This window comes from Gordionus sp. m RMFG-2023, chromosome 5, assembly GCF_954871325.1.
Source record: "Gordionus sp. m RMFG-2023 chromosome 5, tfGorSpeb1-WG-v2, whole genome shotgun sequence".
Taxonomy (NCBI): domain Eukaryota; kingdom Metazoa; phylum Nematomorpha; class Gordioida; order Chordodea; family Parachordodidae; genus Gordionus; species Gordionus sp. m RMFG-2023.
Window position 1 is genome coordinate 15,362,746 of NC_088779.1, and position 13,984 is coordinate 15,376,729.

General features: G+C 23.9%; 1 protein-coding gene across 1 annotated transcript in view; it reads right to left on the reverse strand.

Moving 5' to 3' along the window:
* Window positions 1-13,984, reverse strand: part of LOC135930201 (E3 ubiquitin-protein ligase TRIM21-like) — a 34,708-nt gene that overhangs the window by 4,592 nt on the left and 16,132 nt on the right. Inside the window, exons 7-8 of the mRNA XM_065466982.1 lie at window positions 13,865-13,959; window positions 5,589-5,751 (exon numbers count right to left, since the gene is read on the reverse strand). Coding sequence (XP_065323054.1) covers window positions 5,589-5,751; window positions 13,865-13,959 — 258 coding nt within the window. The remainder of the gene's footprint in view (window positions 1-5,588; window positions 5,752-13,864; window positions 13,960-13,984) is intronic.

Below are 13,984 nucleotides of genomic sequence, written 5' to 3' on the forward strand. Positions count from 1 at the left end.
CAGGGTTATAAGCAACCTATAGAAAAAAACGAATGCAGAATATTTCCAATATCCAATCAGAATCGGATGAATTGAAAAGCGAGAATAGCCGAAGAATAATTAATATGGTATAAAAGATAAATCCATTTGAGCACAAATGAAAAACTACAAATTTAACCAGAAAGACGTTCAATATTGGAAAGTTTTACTAAAAATAAGTCTCGAATGTATAAAGAATAATATAATATAGCCATAAATAAAGCTAAATGGAGAATGTGAAATATAAAAAGGGGATAATTGGAGTTGATGACGAATACACAATACCCCAATAAGAATCCAATGAATTGACATGCGAAAATAGGAAAAGAATAATAAATATATAAAAGAAATATCAATCAAAACGAGAGAAAGATCAGCATATGAGGTTTCTAGATATTTAAAAAAAAAATGTTTGAACTATTTCAATGGCTAAAACAAATTTATTAATTTATTTTAAATAAAACAATATAAATTAAATTAGCATCTTCCTTTTTAATTTTGTGTCTAAAACATAAAAAACTTTTCAATACTTTATAATTTTAAGATTAGTCTACCTAAAAGATTTGGACACAACCTAATATCCTGATTTATATAGACTTAAAAATATTAATATTTTTTTAAAATTTATATCAAAATGTTTTCAACACTAAAACTATATAAGAATGTTTTTAAACATATAGAAATGTGTTACAACAAATCATATTATTACTGTAATGTTGCTTATAAAAATATAACGACAAACAACTGCGGGTTAGGAATATGAACGTTTATAAATTTAAATTTATAATTAGTAAGGAAATGAGGAATTATTTTAGAAACAATAATCGTGGAAATATGAGAAAGGTGAGATTAGGATACATCCAAAAATATTTTGTAAAAATCCTCACTGCTTCTGTGTTTTTCGTTCTATCGTAAATTTTAATGTCAATCAGGGAAATTTCTTTATTTTGCTTATAACCTTTTATTTATATTTTATACTAAACGGATTAAAGCAGAAAAATAAAATATATAATAATTATGCATTACATATTGGCTAAAGCTTCAAATTAATGCTTTCAAAAGTTTGGAAAACTTCATCTTAATATTGGATTCAGATTCTTATCAAATTTTTTGAAAAGATATTTACTTCATCTAAATAAATAGGAAAGATAAATTAATATCAATAAAGATGGCAAAATCATAAAACCCTTGCTCTAATTAGATCTGTGCGCCGCCGTTCCAAAACGACGCCGCCGATGGAGCGGCGTGATAAATATTTTTTATTATTAAAAATAATATTTATTTTATGTACTTTTTATGAATACGAAAGATAATATTAAATATATTTTAACTTATTATAAAATGCGATTTATTTTGTGATATAACTTTTCATATGTGGACCGAAAAATATAGACGGCGAAATTATATTACCCTTACATTTCATGGAATATAATAATTTTAATATCGCATTTTATATAATGGCTAAGCATCATATCACTCAAACATATCGCCGAAACTATTCCTTCCGAGATAGATAAAGTTGAAAATGAATTCAATTTCGGGTTTAAGAAAATTCAAATGGCTAAGGGGTGCACGCATACATGTTTGTGGCACGGATTATATAATCTAGTGACAATAAGTAAATGGAATAAAAAAATGAATAAAATAGAAAATCTCATTAAAAAGTGAGAGAAATTATAGTTGCCTTAAGATTCAAAGCAGCGGATTTTGAAGATATAATCGATATCGAAAATAAATACTTATAATCGATATCAATCAAATTGGATATTTTAGTTTTAAATGATAATGATCCTTTTTACGAAGATCATTTTGTGTTTGATGACGATGTGCAAATCAAAAATATATTAGAAAAAAACATAAAACCTTAAAATTAAATGTTTCCACACGTTGATATAGTATTTTAATAATTCTAGAAAGTGAGTGACAATTAACAAAAATATATTCTATAATAGAATGGAGAAACCGGATCTCAAATTACATATTTCCTTAAAACCTTCAAAAATTGTTGAATTTTTATCCGCCCTTATAGGATGTACTATAAATTTATCCTTTTTATATCGTAGTGAAAATTAAAAATCCTTTAATAAACAATATGATATCCCTCCCATAGCATCCTATAAATAAAATATGCTTAATAAGTTTAATTAAAGATTTCCAATAACCGATCTTCTGGTAGTATTTTAAAATATAGTTAATTTTAATTCTTCATTTCTCCTTGTTTTATTTTGTTACTTAGGTGTTAGGAGTACATTGGATCCTCGTTTTCAATCTATAAACATAGGAAATGAATATTTAATGGAAAAAAATATTACATCGGTGTAATTTTTATGTCAACATTCTACCTCACTGTCGCCTTCACTGACGAATTAACCGAATGTGAAACCGCGGCAGAATTTGCTCGGGAATTCGATTATCTTAAGATTAGCTACCAAAAATTCATCACAAGAATCTGGAATAACGAGACTATTTAACTAGTCTAAAAAAGAGTATAATTCATTATTTGAGCCTTTTAATTAGAGATAAAAGATGTCTTCGATTTTTGGAAGATAAGAGCATTGGATCTTCTTAAAATTTCTATATATTATCTAGAAATGTCCTGTGTTATCCAGCTATGAGCACCCCAACGAGCCTGTATTTTCCGTAGCTTGGCTCACTCTGAACTCCAAAAGATCATCATTATGTCCTATTGGTCTAAATAAAATAATATTTATACAATGATAATGTATAAATAAATAAAACAGTTAAATTATAGTTATAATTTAATTCGAAATTTGTGTAATAAAACACAAATTTTATTTTAAAAGTGTTTCCAATAAATTTATAATTTTAATTTAAAAAATTTAACGCCACCGTTGATTATTGTGTGACGTCTAAATCGATTCGCCGCCGCCATCCGATCGTTTTAAAAAAATAAACGCAGCCGCCGATAAGGCTGTTGATCAGGTCTAGATATAATTGATTTTGAATCGGCGTGACGTTTTATATTTATATAACTAGTTTTTGGTTAGTGACTTGCAAAATTGAAAAATTAATAACTAATCAGGTGATAGATGTTGGCGTAGCTCAGATGTTTAATATATTCTTAAAGCCTGGTTTCTTAAGTGAGATTCATATAAAATAGACTTAAAGGAAGGACAGGGTAGCATTAATAAGTATATAGCTATAATAAATTCTAAACCAATCTTTAAGCTCGAGAATTATTATATATAAAAATATAAAAACTATATTTTAAATCGATTTTCAAACTATTTTTATGAAATATTTAAATTAATATGGTCCTACATATGAGTGATTTAAAATAAAAGTCACTATTAGTCATTATCGCGATATATGGTTCGCGGAGCATTTTCGCGATATGGTTTCTTTATAAAAATTTCGCTGTTGTATATTAGATCCAAAGAGTTGGCAATAAAGGTTTCGCAAAAAAAATCACCTTACAACCTGATCATCTCAGATTTTGAAAAAATTTGGCATATAAGTTAGTGAAGTGTTGTAATTGTCGAATCCAAAATATTAGACCTTTAACTTTACTAGAACAGTAGGGTTTCAAAGAAGTGGCTCTTTAAAATTGGGATAACCTTAATACTAGATGCATTATATATTATGACTCATTTTGACCTAAATAAACTCTTGCACGTATTTTAAATAAAATTAATTTTTAAATAATATAATTTTTTAAATTGCGGTTAAAAATTTGTAATTAATTTCTTAAGATATAAATTTTTTCCAAAATTTTAGATATTTTGTAAAGAGTACCAAGAACTATTCATATAAAAATTTTCAGAGTGGTAAATAAAAGTTAAGTAGGAAAAATGTTTAAAATAAAATTATCACTAGATGTCGTTAATAATTTTAAATTGCTTAAAAACTTTATATAAGTCAATCTACATTTTTTGATATTAATATAATATTTATTGACTACAATTATTTTAGAAAAATCCCGTAGATAGCGCAAGGAATTTAAAATAGATAAAAAGCTAATTTTGGTAAAATATGTCAGTCGAAGTTTATATTTATTCGACAATATTTATTGAATTAATAGTAAAATTACTTATAGTATTGATGATTAGTTATATTGATTTCCTTAAATTTAATGGATATCACTAAATATTGCATTGCTGTTATCCGTAGAAAAATCTTCTATTTTGCTTTATACTTTTATCATTGGTTGATATTTCGCCTATTCAATTTTGAATGTGGTATGGTTTGATTAAACAGCACTGGAATATTTTTTCGTAATTATTTGTGATAAGCTAACATGATAAATTGCATAAATTCTTTGAGTTCTAGGAATGAAAAGAGCTTTTGAAAACCGATATTGACAACAATAGATTTATTTAACTATGCAAGAAATAATATCAAAGGGGTAAATTATATGTTTGTGAGCAATAATGAATATATGAACATAGAAAGTCATCTTGAAAGCAGTTTTTTGAGAGCAAAGAGAATTTCTGGAACGCAAAGTTCCAAGCTTTTATTCCCCCTAGACGAAAAAAGTCATAATTTATTAATATTCCTTGGATGATTTTAATATGATATATTTTAATTTTTAATTGTATTATATGTAATGCAATTTGAGGCAAAAAAGTTATAAATATGTTTAGAATTATTTTATCAAGTAACTTCTAGACAAAATGTAATTAAAGTGTTAAACAAAGCTGATTATTCCAGCCACTTCTCAAAAATTTTGATAAAGATAAAAAAAAAGTAAGGGCCTATCATTTAGACATAATTTTTAAATTAACATTATTTCATAACTATTCATTAAATTAAAATATGATGATATTAATGTTAAATTTGTTCAATTTTAGGCATATAAGGAGTGGTAATTCCTAAACCCATGTTCATCCCAGTCTAGGATTTTGTACAAATATAAAGCAGTGTGATAAATATCTACAGAAGTTTTATACATCAGGTTTTCGATATTAATAAAATGTCCATCATATTTATTTTTATGTCATTTTAAAGAACTTTTATTAAGCTACAAAATAAAATTTAAATTATTTTCTTACTTAATTATTACTCGAGATATTTGAAATTAAATGAGGTGCATTTTGTCAAAAATATACCATTTATCCGGGCTTTAAACGGCCATATCTTAGCGGGTAAACAGTGTTGGAAGGTAAAATTTCATTTTTTTTCTTAGTTTTAGTATATACTACCAGTATACAAAATTTAATGAAAATTGAAGGAGGTCGGGTTGAAAATCGACTTTTTTTGTTGATTTGATATGGAATTTACCATATATATAGTGTATCTAATAGTAAAGTTATCCCAATTTTAAAAAATCATATTTTACGAAAAATGAGTAGCAGAGCCACTTTGAGATTCTATATCTCCGGATCTAAAGAGGCTAATATTTTGGATTCGTCAATTACAACACTTCATTAACTTATATAACAAATTTAACAAAATATGAGATGTTCGGGTTATAAAGTGATTTATTTGATGACCCGATATTGTCTTATAGGAATAGTATTTGCTAATGTGGTTCGCAAAAATAGTTTCAATATAATAATCATTAGCGATAAATGGTTTGCTGAAATTGAAATATTACCCTAAAATTTTACCTTTTCATCTTGATTTCTATTCAATCTAATAATTTTTTCAATAAGGGCAATGTTAGCAACATGATAGTTTGAGATTAAGTCCATTTCAATAGGGATAGTATTAAAATGATTATCAAATTCCTTTTTTAGTTTTGTTGGCGATATTTTCATAATTTCAAAGGATCTGTAATTTTTATAAAATAAGCTAAATTAAATATTAAAAAATTATGGGCAAAGGGGCGGATAAAATATATCAATAAACTTGAAATTTTCCATCAATTTTAAATTCAAAATATATAAAATTCACAGTGTACTCTGAGCTTATTAATTATTATAATATTCTATGAATATAACATTTACCCAATTCATCCTGATTTTTCTATGTCACAAAATTAAACTAACAAAAAAGAATATATTCAGATGAAGGACCTAATTACCCTAATAATCTTTATAGAATTGAGGTAATAATATTTTGTAGCTAAAAAGTTAAAAAATTGTTATGTAGGATGAAAAATAGAGAAAAGATAATTGTCAAAAATGACATAAAATAAGGGTTAAGAAAAATGACGGAAATAAATTATTTTAAAAATGATAAAATAAATGATCAAAAATGAGAAGAAAAATAAGAATTAAAATGACTAGAGATGGCAAAAAAAGAAAAAAAAATAAGAAGGATAAATGAAAAAAAAAAAATTGTAATTTTTTGGGAGAATTTTACTTTTTTGACTGATACTTTTATTAAGGCTTTAGAATTTTTCCTTATTTGATTAACACTTTTCCTTTAGATTGGAACTTCTCCATTTTTTGATTGGACCTTTTCCTTAATTGTTTGACACTTTTCCTTTTTTGATTAAGACTTTTCCTTTTTTAGATGGGAATCCCTAGAAATAGTTACAATCTTATTTGCAATATTTTATATTTTCTGATTTTATATATGTAACAAATATTTCTAATTTTATAAGGGCAACAAGTTGAATTTTACATGTATAATATGTGGAATATATCATTGAGCTCCACATGTAATTATACCAAAGATAAAATATTTGTTATTCAATGTCCAAGTCGATTCTTTTTTACGAATACGAATAACAATATTAGTCCAATAGAAAATTTGAATCGTACAAGAATAATATTAAGGTAATTCCAAATCGATTGGAATAGAGTGATTTCGGACGACTATTTTTAAAATAGATGAAACATGGCATGTCGGTTAAATAGAGTACGTATTTAATACAATTCGTAATACCTTCAAAGTTCGATGAGAGCCTTATCCTCTTTTAATGAATTTCAATACTCAAAATATTATAGTCAAAAACATATTATATATAAATATTTTAAAAATATCTTTAGTGCCATTATATTTCCGATAAAATAAAAAAATATTATTTTGTTAAGGTCTTAATTTGAAATGATGAAACTCATTAAAAATTTATTACAATATATTTATATATTTAATTAAAAATAATAGGACAAATTAAGAATTCAAATTTTATTTACTTTAATAAATCATTTATAGAAAGAGTTTTTTTAAATTTAATTACAATTTATTTTATAAATAAAAATATGCATTTTATTAGGGCTGTGCCGATCCACATATTTTTCACTGATCCGATCCGATATTGGTTAAAAACCGATCCGATATTTATATTGAGTTTTCACCAGCCCTCTTTGAACCAAATGTAATTAAGAAATCAATATTTTTTATGCAAAAGAATTATGCGTTTAATTTAATTTTTTTATTTCAACTATAATTTAAAAAAAATTATATTATAATTAAAATAAATATAATAATATATCCATTTTATGTTGGTTTATAAAATTGTAATATCTAACATATAAAATAATAATATATTAGATTTTTTTAAATAAATATAAGAGCCTCTAGATTTTCAGGCAAAGGATCAGAATAAATATTAGTTTATTAGGAATGGCTGATATTGTTGGCTGACTTTCAGGGCTCTTTTTTAAAAAATTTGATTTGTTTTTTCTAATATTTCTCGTTCTTTATGTATTAGCTTTTCGATTTCTGTTTGATGGAATCGCCTTAAATGTTTCCGAATATTTGTTGTATTAAATGAATTTTTCATTATTCCTCCCCAATAGAATTCCGCAGATAACGCATTTTGCAAAATTCTCTTTATCTCTATCAAAATATTTCCATAATTCAGAAACCATATTTAAAATAATTCTTTTAGTTAAAGTATAAATTAGGGATGTACCGATATTTTTATCGGATCGGGCCGATATTTCACCTATTTTAAAATAACGGTTATCGGTTAATATTATAAAATTTGCCGATCCTAAAATGGCGTCTTTGACAAAAATAAGATCTTATAAATTTTTTAAATATCTAAAATCATTTATTTTTATAAATAAAATCGAAATGCATATAATAATAATTAATTAATAAATATTCTGCAATATTGTTATTTTTTTGCGCATTCTCTTTATAAAAGTGTGCGATAATCTCTTCAGAATCTGTTTTTAATGAAGCTGGTGATATTGACAGTTACCATCACCGCAATTTGATTTCTAATAAATTGGAAATTTTGGTATTTCTAAAAGAAATCTTCGATATATTAATATTAAATATTTATTCAAATTTCATAATATATTTGTTTATTACTTATTATATAAAAGTGATTTAACAATAAAAATATTTTATATACTTTTAAAATTGCAATAGAATGATCATTCTATATATTTAAATGACATAAGTTATGGTATAATTAAATTATAGATATTATACTAATAAAAAGTATATTACAAATTAAAACCATTGGTATCTTTACAGAATACAAAATTAAATATGATATTGGATCGGTAATCGGAAATTTAATATGGGGAATATCGGATCAGCCTCCAAAAAGTGATATCAGTACACCCCCAGTATAAATAATAAAATTGGTATAAAAAAATTAAAAATAAATAAAACTTTGGATGTTCCTTTCTATTTTTATAAAAAAACTTTTAAAATCTAATTAAAAAAATATTAACATTTGCATTGTATAAAAAAATTATTTAGAAAATATTATTAATGTAAAATAGAAACTCACTGAAACTAGGAAAAATTTATTATTTTTTAAATATCTTTTTTTTATTTATTTATTAAAAAAATAATAAATATGATGTAATAATAATTCAAAGTTTCATTATTCAAAAGTTTTAAGAATAGAATTTTTAGTAAAAGGATCGGATCTGGATATTTACAGGTATTGGCCCAATCCGATATTTTTGGAAAACGCTAAATCGGTACCGATCCGATCCAATTTAATATCGGCACAGCCCTACATTTTATATTATATATAACTATTAATATTTCTAATTATTATAAGAACTAGAAATTTAAAAAAAATACTTTATATACCCCAATAAAGAGAAAATATATTACAATTATCTAAATATAGCGCCCTCTATAATTCATTTTTTTATTCCTAAAATTGTAAACAAAATAGAATTAAAATTTTTATTTTTTCCATTAATATTTTTAATTAAATATTTAAATAAATTTGTAATAACATATTTGAAGAGTTTCATCGTTTCAAACGTCCTAATTTATTTTTTATTCCTAAAATTAAAAAAACTTAATAAAATTTAAATTCTTACTCCATTAATATTTTTATGTCAAAAAAGTAACGCCATTCGTTACCTTCATCTATAGGTAACCCGTAACGGTAATGCGTTTCTTTTTTTGAGTAATGAAAACGCAAAACGTTACTTTATATTTTTTCTTAAAAAATATCAATAAAAAGAAAAACATATTTTATTGTTTATAAGATTACTTTTATTTTTTTTTATTTTTTAATTCTTAATATTAATAATTTAAGCCGAGTTTTAATTCATATCAACCACTTCTGTCCATTATAAAACCATTTCAAAAATTACATTTTCTAAATGTAAGCTTTTGTGGAATAAATATGGGCAATCTTCTAACTGTGCAGCCATTTTTAAGGAAAATATGGGAAGATATTTTATTAAACCTGTTATAACAAGATGGAATTGTTACCATAACTCTGTAAAATTAATAAATAGTCTTATTAGGTGATTTACCAAAAATTAGATGAATCTTGTGACAAATCTGGATTACAGAGATATGGTATGGTTAGTGTTAATTAAAATATGATATGTATATATATGATTTTATAGGTTATGGAACCGATAGCTACGGCTCTTTTTATTTTAGAGAGTGAAGAAAATATGCATTTGGGATATCTCACTCCCACTATAACCATTATTGTAAGCCGCTTATTGATTCAATCCTGGAAGCCATAGATAAAAGGTATACAGTTCAGATATTGCTTATAATTTAAATTTTGACTATCATATTTTCAATAGATTCAAACACATCTATGATGATGATGAATTTATACATTTTTATTTTATAATTATTAACATAATAATATCTATACTTAAGTCCCTCTTAGATAATTGTTATTAAATTTTTTTATAGATGATGGTTCATTATCAAATTAAAATCATTTTGGATATATAATTTTTAGAGGTGTACCGTACCACTTTTTGGAGGTCGATCCGATCCGATATTCAATTGATATCGGCCGTACCGATCCGATATCATATCTAATTTTGTATTCTGTAAAGATACCAATGGTTTTAATTTTTAATATACTTTTTATTAGTATAACAACTATATTTTAACTATACCATAACTTATGTCATTTAAATATATTATAATGATCAGTTATAGTTTATATTCAATTCAACTGCAATTCCAAAAGTATATAAAATATTTTTATTGTTAAATCACTTTTATATAACAAGTAATAACATTAATCTATATACATTTTAATTAATAACAATTATATTATGAAATTTGAAATAAATATTTAAAATAATATTTAACATTAATAGTGAAGATTTCTTTTTAGTAATTCCAATATTTCCAATTTATCAGAGGTCAGCTTGCGGCGATATTAACTGTCACCAGCTTCACTAAAAACAGATTCTGAAGAGATTATCGCACACTTTTATAAACAGAATGCGCAAAAAAATAACAATATGGTAGAATGTTTATTAATTAAATATTATTATTAAAAAAATATACATAAAAATGGATTTCGATTTTATTTATAAAAATAAATTATTTTAGATATAACTATTTTTTTAAATTTTATAACATTTTATTTTTGTTAAAGAGGCCATTTTTATATCCGATCAAATTTTATAATATTGACCGATAATTGATATTTTAAAATGTGTGAAATATCGGTTCGATAAAAAATATCGGAACATCCCTAATATATTTTATATTTAATTATTTTAGCTAGTTCTTATTAGAGGAAATATTTAAGCTACAATTGATATATAATATTAGATAATTTTAAAAAGCTCTTAATAAAATAATTATAATAAGGTAGAATTTAACTTTATTAGTTACTTTTATTTATTTATGATATAAGTAAAATTATATTACAGTAATTATCTACAAAATTTAATCAATTTAAAATGCATTAAAGAAAATTGTTATATATTTAATAATTAAATAATATAATGCTGTACATTATTTTCATATTTTTTATATATAATTAATGATTTTGCAAGAAATATATTAAAAAATTTGAAAAGAGATTTAAATGATATTTATATATATGAAATTACAAATGCAAGAATTAATAAGTCATACTAGAAAATAAAACTAATTTAAAAAATACATAAATATCACAAACAAGTAATGATAAATACTTATTAAAGATAGAATATAAAACTAGTATTATTTTTTTTAGAGATGCCATTTAGCCATATACTCCGAATATAAGCTATATTTTCAAATCCTAATAAATCATTTGATTTAATTTTTTTTCTTATTTGAAAATTTTCAACTCCCATTAAATATACTACTCTCCCTTCCCTGTTTAAACTATTAATGGACAAAAATTAATAATAAAATCCCTGGTTATTATAATTAATTCATCAATAAATATTTTATTAATTATTGCAAATATTCATTATATGTGTAATACTCTTCACAAATAAATAATAAAAATTGTATTTTATAAACTATTCTAATTTAATTGGTAATGATAATTTGAAAGTATCTTGTATTTAAGATACTCTAATTTAGTAAAAGATACAAGTATCTTTTATCTTGTATCTTTTTGATATTTTGAACAAGATACTAGTATCTGTATCTAAGATTCATTTTTTTATAAAGAATCTGAATCTGTATCTAGATTCTTTTACGGAGGACCTGCCCAACTCTGACTATCGGCAATAATTCACCCACTATTTAAATTGGATTGGCCCTGGATAAAATTAGAGGTCAATAAAGGAAGAATGCTGGAACTTATTTCCAGTTTGAGAAAAGATATTGATAAAGAAAGAACAGGCTTGATTCCTTTATCCAACACACACACTAGAATATTTTCAGATAATGATAAAAATTTTTTGATGAGGAAATGAATGAAGATCTCTGTGAAGATGATCTTTCAAGCTTTTTTCAAAATAAAGATATTTCCTTAAATATTTTTAATAAATTCCCCGAATTGAAATTTTTGTTTATTAAATATAACACCACTCTCCCATCCTCTGTGCCAATTGAACGTGTGTTTAGCACGGCGAAAGCTGTGTTAAGTACTAAGCGCTCATGTTTATCTAATAAAAATTTTGAAAATCAATTGTTGTTAAAAATTAATAAAAAATTTTTACATAAAGATGTTATCTTATAATATATTATTTTTGTATAATTTTATTCATATTATAATTATATATGAAAATTTTATTATAAAAAGATCTTATCTTATATGTTCTTTTTGTATAGTTTTATTTTATAATATATTGTCGGAAAAAAAGTAAATATTTTTTTGCAATATATATAACATTTAATTTTTTTAAGTAACGAGTAGGCCGTTACTTTTTTGAAAAATCGGTAACGCGCGTTCATTTTGTTAAATGGTAACGAGTAACGGTAACGCGTTTCATTTAGATGTAACGAGTAACGGTAACGCGTTTCTTTTTGTAGTAACGTTTACAGCACTAACATAAATATACTAGTAATAACACATTTCATGAGTTTCATCGTTTTAAATGGGGCATTTTTCAGAATATTTTTTTTGTTTATCTAAATAGGATGCCAAAGATATTTTTATGGAAAATTTTAAGGGTTATAAAAAGATAGATAACTTTAAGCAAAAATATTTTGATTATTTGAAATTCATTAAAAAAGGATAAAGTTCTCATCAAACTTAGAATAACTTATTTGAACTAGGGTATCAAAATTTGAATTTGTAAAAAATATGCAATCTATTTAAGAACTAAGTTTCATCCATTTTTAAAAAGGTCGTCCGAATCAATAGTAATTTGTCATGGAATTACCTATCGTCTGTTGATAATTTCTTCGATGGAATTATTCGAAAGTATTTATATGATATAAAAATATTCGAAATAACTTTTAAATATTTGAAATTATTCTTAAGTATTTACCATGTTCCTTGCGGAACTTTTTATTTTTTAACGTTTTTTCCCATATCTTATCATTTTCAAAAATTTAAATAATTCATTTTTTCGTTTTTAAAAATTTCAATAATGTATTTTTTTTTATTTTAAATAATTTATTTAGTTTTCAAATTAAATAAAATTTATTCATTTGTATGAACATGAATAATACAATTCTATTCATAAATACGAATAAAGCAAATGTTTTGTATTTTTGTAGGTGTACATTTAATATTAGTTTTTTCCCAAGTTGCAACTTATATAAATTTCAACCTATCGTTTTGGTTAAATTTATTCAAAAATAAAAATTATCTATAATAGAATTTTAAAGTGACCTGGCTGAAGATCGGGCAAATAGAAGTACTCCACAGGGTTCTACCCATAAGACCACTACTTTTTTGCCCCTGAAGAGAAGTAATATTCGTTTAATTTAAAAAAAATGGCTTTACTTATGACCTTGGCTTTTAATGCAAATAAATCCTTTAATTTTATTTGACCCCATTTATTAAAGTCTCCAATTTGGCTTAGATTATAAATTTGCTCTCATAACTTTATACAAATAAATCTTCCTTTAATTTAATTTGACCCCATTTATTAAAGTCTCCAATTTGGCTTAAATTATAAATTTACTCTCATAACTTAACATTAGTAAAGCTTTCAAATTCGTTAGATAAAAAATACAATGTCTAAACATTATGACTGATTTTTTGGTCTATCACCAGAGTTTATAAATGGAAAGTAGGTGACAGACTAATAAAAAATTAAATACAATTGAAAAAACATCCATGCCCAAAAATAATTGTATATAATCAAATGTTTAAAATCATTCCTATTCTAAATATTATTACTTTTCCCAATATTTATTGTGCCTTTTTAAGTTTAAATTTTCTTGTTCCAGTGAGGCGATTTGTTTTTTGGTTTCGGTAAACCCTTTTATTTGTTCCTTTATAATTTATTTATTTAAAAAA